Source organism: Oenanthe melanoleuca, chromosome 14 (assembly GCF_029582105.1).
Source record: "Oenanthe melanoleuca isolate GR-GAL-2019-014 chromosome 14, OMel1.0, whole genome shotgun sequence".
Taxonomy (NCBI): domain Eukaryota; kingdom Metazoa; phylum Chordata; class Aves; order Passeriformes; family Muscicapidae; genus Oenanthe; species Oenanthe melanoleuca.
This window is the reverse complement of record NC_079348.1, coordinates 15,592,546-15,600,743: the sequence shown is the minus strand read 5'-3', so window position 1 is coordinate 15,600,743 and position 8,198 is coordinate 15,592,546. Positions and strand designations below refer to the sequence as shown.

Below are 8,198 nucleotides of genomic sequence, written 5' to 3'. Positions count from 1 at the left end.
ATTTGCCCAGAGAATGTGACTGCCCCATCCCTGGAAGTGTCCAAGGCCAGGTTGGGGCTTGAAACAACATGGTCTAGTGGAAGGTGTCTCTGCACATGGCAGGGCTTGGAAGAAGGTGATTTTTGAGGTTCTTTCCAACCCAAACCATTCCATGATTCTGTGACTATTGCGTGCATGGGGTTGGATTGAGCCTGATCCAAGGGCAAGTCTGGTAAAGGAGCCATGGGAGGAAAAGGAGAACTGGGTGGCTCAACTACACCAAGAGCCCTCTGATGGCAGAAGCCAATAGTCTGTGACAATCCAAACAAGAGGAGCCAGGGATGGGAGGGTCCCCTCAGCTCAGAGAGACGAGGGAAGAAGGTCTGTTGTTGGGAGGGGGGATAATATCATAATATCATCCAAGCCCAAGTGGTGCCACATACCCATTGCCCCTCAGCTTCTGTCCTCCCCACATCTCTGCCCATGCTCTTTGTAGGCACCCAAGTACCCATGGGACCTGGACAGTGGCACTGCAGGCCCTCCACAGCTCTGAAACATCACTTCCAGCATCTCCAGCAGCTTCGCTAATGCACCTGCATGTTCACACAGACATCCCTGGGGCCTGGATCCTCAACCCCCAAACTCCCTTGTCCTGAAACCCAACAGTGCTCCACTAGTCTCTTCAGCTGGAAGCTCCAGCACCACCCTGGGATGCTGAAGCCCAGAAGGAGAAGGGATGGAAAAGGGAGTCCACACAAGCTGCCGTGGGCTGGAAAGGGCAAAGTTTCATCCTAATGGACTGGAAGTCTGTGATGTAGGCTACAACCCCTCACTGAGCCATTTAATGAGCAAGGCAAGGTTAGTGTGGAAAGGAATATCTATTGTCAGAGCACCTATTATTTCTATTTATATTTATTAAGCCAAGACTGCTACAATCTCAACATGGGAAGATATTGGTGTCTGTTTAACCAGAGACTAATACATGGTGAAGAAGATATAAAAGACTAGAGGTGGATCAATGAAAACTCTTCTCTCTTCCTGTCACCTCTGCCTTGTGCATCTCCTTGGACAACCTTGGCCACAGCAATTCTTCCCAGGAGAGCACAGTCTGGCCAGCTCTGGAAGATGCACACCAGGGCAGATGGTCACTTGGTGTCATCTCAACAGAAACAGGTGAAATTGTCAGTTGGTACCAGGTGAGAATACAGGCACGGAGACCTGGTGGATGGATGATGAGACATCAGCCTGGTCAGCCTGTCCAGTCCAGCTCAGGTTCAGATGGAGCAGGTGGACATGGGAGGGGAAAATGGTGTGTCCAGGTCTTTCTCACTGGATTGTCTGGACTAGGCACCAGGACATGGCAACCAGGGCTTGCCAGGTCTGTCCCTTCCTCCCTGGTGGACACAGCTCTGCCTGGTAGTGGCCACCAGCACACTGCCAGGGCCTGGCTCCTCCCATGGCGCTGCACAGGCCCTGCCCCAGCCAGCAGCACTGGTTCACGTGAGCCCAAGGTCACCAGGGAATCAGGCTTTGTAAAAGTTCATTTGTCCTTCCTGGTGGAGCTCCTGGGGCTGGACGCTCTGCAGCACTGGACAGTTTCTACTCGGCCTGCCCGCACATCAGGATGAGGGACAGAAGACTCTGACCTCCTGTTCCTCCTGGGCAAGGAGAAAGGCAGGAAGAGGTCTGGCAGCATTTCAGAGTGAGCACATTTTCAGAGTGAGGAAGAATCATATCCTGTATGCTGGAGAAGGGAGAGCTGTCAACTGAGGTGTCAGCACTGGGCAGAAGACAACTGCGTTAAAGGGAATATAAAAGCCTTGAAAATGAGCTCCAGAGTGCCCAGAGCAGGACACCAATCACCTTCAAGCTCCTCCAGGAGACAGGCACCCACAGGACCTTGCTCCACTTTGCTCCTCATTAAAGGTTTGTCATTACTGCATTATTTTTAATACACACTTAGAGAAAAGGACTGACACACACACCCACCCGTGCACACGCACACAACAGGAAACCATTGCCAAAATATACACTATAGACAGTCCGTTCACACTATATATATGTACAGAGTCCGTGGGCGCAGTCTGGCAGTGCCCAGCTGGGCTGGGGCTGGGCAGGGGGGACAGGGTGGGTGCAAATCCCTCAGGGCTTCACACACTTGCCCTTCTTCTCCCGCCGCTGCAGTTTCCGAAGGCGGCGTGTCCAGGCGTCCCGCCACTGGATGACCAGGCTGTTCTTGTCAGCCATCAGTCCGGGCCGGTCAGTGGAGTTCTCGCTGATCCCCATGACCAAATACTTCTTGCTGATCTGGATCTTAGGGCATTTGCAGGACAGGTCTTTCAGGTGGATCCACAAAAAGTTGTCACCGCGCTTGACCCGCTCGTCACGGCACTTGTAGACAGAGAGGATGTTGATGGTGAACTTGGCCCAGTTGGCCACCGTCTCCATCTCAAGGATGTTCACCTGGACCACTGAGGGGAAAAAGGGGGAGGCAAAGTGATGGGGGATGCTTTGCCTTGCTCCCCAAAGCAAGGTTGGGGATAGGAACTGCCCTTCCCCCGCCGCCCCACTTGCCTCATCCATTGCAACTTCAGGAGGGCTGATTTGGGGACCCCTCCCCATATGGAGTGTCCCCCACCCCCTGGATGCCTTTATGTGCCCCACCTGCCTCTGGCCACAGCCAGCCCTCATCTGCCTCTGGGGCAAAGGCCAGGGTGGCTGCAGGAGGTCAGAGGTCCTTACCATAGTCCTTCTTGCAGTACTTCTTCATGTTAATCTTGTAGTTGCCCTTGGCTGGTTTGCAGTAGGAGTCACAGTCTGCAGCAGAAGAACAGTAGGTTGAGCACTGAGGGGCTTGAGGCACGTGGGAACTCATCCCACCACAGGGGAGGAGAGATTGGGGTGGAGGGGACAGCAGCAGGACCCAGCCTGGCAGAAGGGTACTTGTCTCCTCCCAAGTCAGAGCCTGAGCACTGTTGGGGATGGGGGTCTGTGGAGTCCAGCTGCTGCCCTGGCACCTCAGAGGGGCTGGGGACTCAAAGAGCAGCACAAACAGCTGATACCACATCAGCTGGGAAGAGGAACCAAGTGACCTTGGGTGCATTGAGCAGACTCTGTCACTTGTGGTGACGGTGTCCTGCAGGACAAGTCAGCACAGGGGTGGTGGAGGAAGCCTGGGGACTCCTTCCAGACACACAAAGGGATGGATGGGAGGGATGCAGGTGAGGTGACAGTGGCCTCTATGGAGGCTGGCAGGGGCCATGGCCAAGGAGAGCCAACAGAACAGCTGTGACCGTGCAGTCCTGGGTGATGTGGGTAAAGAGGATTTGGCACCAATCCCACAGTCAGTCCCACAGAGGGCAGGTCCAAAGGCAGGTCTGACACCAGACCAAGGCAGTCGTGATGCTCAGAGTGATTCAGCTCTCAGGGGCCAGAGCAGTGGGATGCACCCTCAAGGGGCAGCCCCTCCAGGGACCTGTGCCTTGTAGGTTCCCATAACTGGGGAAGGGGACTCGGGCTGTGGGAGGGAGGCAGGTGAGGGAAGTGGTTCTGCTCTACCACATCACTGCTGCTGCCCAGGTATCCCCTGCTCAGTCTGCTCCAGAGGGGCTGGGGAAGCCACCAGGCTGCCCTCCATTACCCTGCTGTCCCCCAAGGCTCCTGTCCTACAGAAGGCCTTTTTCTGTGCATTTCTAAAGCCCCCAGATTTGCATCTGAAGCAGAGGGAGGGCAGGGAATGCCTCTTTCCTTCTCCCCAAAGCCTTTGATCCCAACAATTGCCCGAAGCAGCCTTGTTCTCCTACTTTCTTTACTCTGCCATCTTCCTTTGAACATCTCAATTTGTCTCTTTCCAAATGGCATGTTGTTTTTTTTTTTTCTGAGCCCATCTTTTTTCTTTCCTCTGCCTTTTGCAGGTTCTCCCTCTGGCTTGGCCCCACGTCCCAGGACAGAGCCAGCAGCCTCTAAAGTTGTCTTTGTTTGTGGGTTGCTACAGTGATCACTGGGGATGGAAGCGAAGCTCTGGGGGAAGACAGAATCTGTGCCAAGGGGAGGAGGAGAAATGAGCTAAGAAAAGCCCAGGAGCACAAACTCACCCTGGGCTCTGCTGTTCTCCTCTCTGACCAGCTCCTTTTTATCTGGGACTTCATGCCACCTGTTCCAAATTTGTCAGTGATAGAAGCAGTGCAGCGTGAAGCTAATCCTTGGCAGAGGCGGGTGAGCTCTGATTCTCAGTTCAGCCCCCCATGCTGCCACAATGCCCCTCTGCCTGGGCTGGCAGAGCTGCCTTGGCCCTGCTGCCTCCCCTGAAACAGCTGTGGGGGGCAACAGAGGGGGCTCAGGGTCTCTCCATGGGGGGTGGGGGATGGCTGAGTGTGCTGGAGCGCTTGGTGGTGGCACTGAAGGTGTCCTCACCCATTGCATCCCTGGGATGTGTTACAGCCTGAGCCAGGACCCTGCTGCATCCCCTGGGATGTGCTACAGCCTGAGCCAGGACCCTGCTGCATCCCCTGGGATGTGCTACAGCCTGAGCCAGGACCCTGCTGCATCCCTTGGGATGTGCTACAGTCTGAGCCAGGACCCTGCTGCATCCCCTGGGATGTGCTACAGCCTGAGCCAGGACCCTGCTGCATCCCTTGGGATGTGCTACAGCCTGAGCCAGGACCCTGCTGCATCCCCTGGGATGTGTTACAGCCTGAGCCAGGACCCTGCTGCATCCCTTGGGATGTGCTACAGCCTGAGCCAGGACCCTGCTGCATCCCTTGGGATGTGCTACAGCCTGAGCCAGGACCCTGCTGCATCCCCTGGGATGTGTTACAGCCTGAGCCAGGACCCTGCTGCATCCCTTGGGATGTGCTACAGCCTGAGCCAGGACCCTGCTGCATCCCTGGGATGTGCTACAGCCTCAGGCTCAGCCTGCTATGTTCTCTGGGATACCCTACACCCCCATCCCAGACCCCACCGTGTCCCCTGACATGCTCCATCCTTTCCTGCACCATGAAAGGGACTCTGAAGATTGCCTCCCACCTTATTTGGGGGAGCCCCTGTCAGGACAGGAGACCTTTTCCTCCCCGGGCAAAGGGGCACAGAAACCATCCTGCACCTGGCATCATTTGCCACAAGCCCTCCCAGGGACACCACCTGCGTGCTGTGCGGGGTGGCATGGCCTGGGGGCTCTGCTGGAGCTGCCTGGGCTGGGCTGATGGGTGCTGGGGTGATGGGTGCTGGGAGCAGGCTGTGGGGCAGCCTCAGCCAATCTGCCACCCCTTCCCCTTGGCAATGGGGATGAGAGAGATGCAGAAAGAAATCCTGTAACTGCCCTGGGCTCCTGCTCGTGATTAACAACATAACATTGTGATTCAAAGGAGCCAGAAAATTGTGTTGGGAATTAACAATTTAGGATTAGTTTGGGGATTTTTTCAGCACATGGCTTTGTGCTGAGGAACATTCCTCAAATGTAAAATCAATTCCTGCTCCAGTTATCTAAGAAACTAGAGAAGAAAAAAGAAGCCCAAGTAACTGGAAGCATTTCTGTTCCTTGGCTCTGAGCACATGGCTTTCTCCATCACTGGGTGTGGGGCAGACATGGATGCTGTGGCTGGAAAGTGGCAAGGGATGTCAGGGCAGATGGATCCTGCCTGCACCTCTCCAGACTGCCTCTTCCTGAGCATCCTGTCCTGCTCCTGCAGGGTTTTGCCATGGGAGGGCTCTGCTCAGGGATCTCAGCCTCCCAGACCTGATCACAACACAGCTGTGGACCACAGTTCCATCCTCCCAAGCGCACTGGGATGCTGTGTGCCTGATGGAGCAGCTCCCACAGACAGGCCCTGAGAGCCCATGGCTTTACACATTCTGCCGGGCAGTGGGGAGAGGAGCAGCTTAGCTGCCCTTCTGCTGTGTCTGTGCAGCTGGATGGGGCAGCCAGGCCCCACAGAAGGGCTGGGGGTCAGCAGAGACCTGACACAGCCCAGGCATGGAAATGCACCCACAAACCCTGAAATGCTTCTGCATCTCTGGTATATGCTACAGCCCCATTCCTGAGACTGCTGCATCCCTGGCATTCACTACAGCCCCGTCCCAGGCAGAAATGTATCCCTGGGACATGTTACAGCCCCAGCTCTAACACTGCTGCATCCCTGGAGATGCTACGGTGCAAAGTGGGAGGAGGCAGCTGATAACCAGAGCCACTGGCCTGGTGTGGGCATTCCCCATCCCTGTGAGAGGTGGCAGGTTTGCACACCTGGTTTACTTCTCCTCTCCTTGAAAAAGAGGAATATTTTGTTTTAAGAGAGGCGTAACTTAATTAGGTGCTATGGCTGCAAATCTGCCCTGCTTTGCCCTCCATGAGTTTTGTTAATGCTGCTAATGGGGAACGTGGATTTTATTTTTTCCACTAAGTGGAAAATATTTTAAGATAATAAAAATTATGAGAAGTGGACTCAGGACGTTTCATCACCAAGCCAGTCAGGTGCTCAGGCACAGACATCAAAGCTGGACCTCAAAGGCTTTGGAAGACTGGAAAGGCAGGAGAAAACTGGGAAAAGTGGTGCAGAAGATGGCAATGTCAGTGAAAAGCCTGGACACACCCAGGGACTGAACCCCAGCACAGAGGAGGATGTGGAGAGGGTGGGAAGCCCAGCACCTGAGCATGGCAGCCCTGAACAATGTGCCCCTGTTCCTGCAGCCAGCACCTGCTGCCAGAGGCAGGCAGGAGGTGGGGAAATGGGGGGAGAGAAGGGGCTTAGAGGCTGGCTGAGGGCTGAGGGCCCCTGGGGAGAGCCCAGCTCAGGGACAGCTGGGGGCTCCTGGGCAGAGGGATGTAGGCCAAGGGGCATCAGGGAGCAGGCAGGGTGTGGGCAGAAAGAAGCTGCACTGCTTGCAGGACAAGCCCACCAGGTGCAGTAACCCTGGCAGCACCAGTCAGGGCAGCAGCACCTCCCATCTCTGATCCCAGCAAAGGGGGCAGCAGGACCCCCAGTGGGTCCCCTGATCCTCCAGTGGCTCAGACTCTGGGCAGAGGCAGCTACTTGGCATTAAGGATATTTGAGCTAGAAGCCAGAAATCTTAAACCAACAAAGCCTCAGATAAACCTGAGGCAGTCTGAGGCAGACCTGCTCTGCTAAAACAGAGCAAACAACCCAGCTCTCTGCCAGTGCTCTTCATCTTTGCACACCTGAACAGCTCAGACATTGTGAGACTGACCCTATTTATGAAGCACCGGAGGGGAGTCACCTTGATTAACTCTGCTCCATGCTGCACTCTCTTATGGCAATAAAACCTGCCAAATCTCTCGTTCTGCCCCTCCCATTGTTTTCCTTTTCCCAGAGATGTCCCAGCTCCCTCCTCACAGCCAGCAGGGTGGGCAGGGCGGGCAGGGCAGGCAGGAGCAGAGGTGGTGGTGGTTTCCCCTGTCCCACACAGCTCCCCCCAGCAGTGCTACCATCACTTCAGCTCAGCATCTCCCATCGGGCAGGATGTGCACTCCAAGTCTCATCCTTCCCCCTCTGCCACAGTGAGGAGTGAAACCTCTGCCAGGTCCAGGCAGGGCTGCTCCTCACTGTCCTGCAACACCCCCTCTTTTCCAGAGCCTCTAGGGGCAGGGCTGTGAGGGCTCACCCATAGGTGCTGGGTGGGGTGCCAGGCTGTGCAGAGGTCCCAGGCTCTGCCCCACTCCTCGGGGTCCACCTGTGCTAAGCCAGCACTGCTGGAGCTACACGTTCCTCCTGTTCATCTCCCCTCTCCATCCCCATCCACATACTTTATTCCTGCCAGAGGGACACACAATCATTAAGGTTGGAAAAGGCCTCCAAGATCATCAAATCCAACCTTGAACCAAATACCACCATGCCCACTAAACCACATTGCAAAGTGCCACATCTACTTGCTTTTTGAACACTTTCAGGGATGGTGACTCCACCACTGCCCTGGTTCACTCCCTGACAACCTTTGCAGGGAAGAAATTTTCCCTGATGTCCAACCTGACCCTCCCCTGGCACAACTTGAGGCTGTTTCCTCTTGCCCTGTTCCTCACTCTCTGGGAGCAGAGCCTGATCCCTCACCTGGCTGTCTCCTCTCAGGGAATTGTGCAGAGCCACAAGGTCCCCCCTGAGACTCCTCCTTTTCTGAGCCCCCCCAGCTCCTTCAGCTATTCCTCATCAGATCTGTGCTCCAGACCCTTCCCCAGCTCCTTTCCCTTCTCTAGACATGCTCCACCCCCTCAG

At 55.4% G+C, this 8,198-nt stretch overlaps 1 protein-coding gene across 1 annotated transcript in view; it reads right to left on the bottom strand.

Moving 5' to 3' along the window:
• Positions 1 to 873: 873 nt before the first annotated feature.
• The window catches only part of NTN3 (netrin 3), a 31,754-nt gene continuing 24,429 nt past the window's right edge, over positions 874 to 8,198 (bottom strand). Inside the window, exons 6-7 of the mRNA XM_056503266.1 lie at positions 2,722 to 2,796; positions 874 to 2,450 (exon numbers count right to left, since the gene is read on the bottom strand). Coding sequence (XP_056359241.1) covers positions 2,122 to 2,450; positions 2,722 to 2,796 — 404 coding nt within the window. The 3' untranslated portion in view covers positions 874 to 2,121. The remainder of the gene's footprint in view (positions 2,451 to 2,721; positions 2,797 to 8,198) is intronic.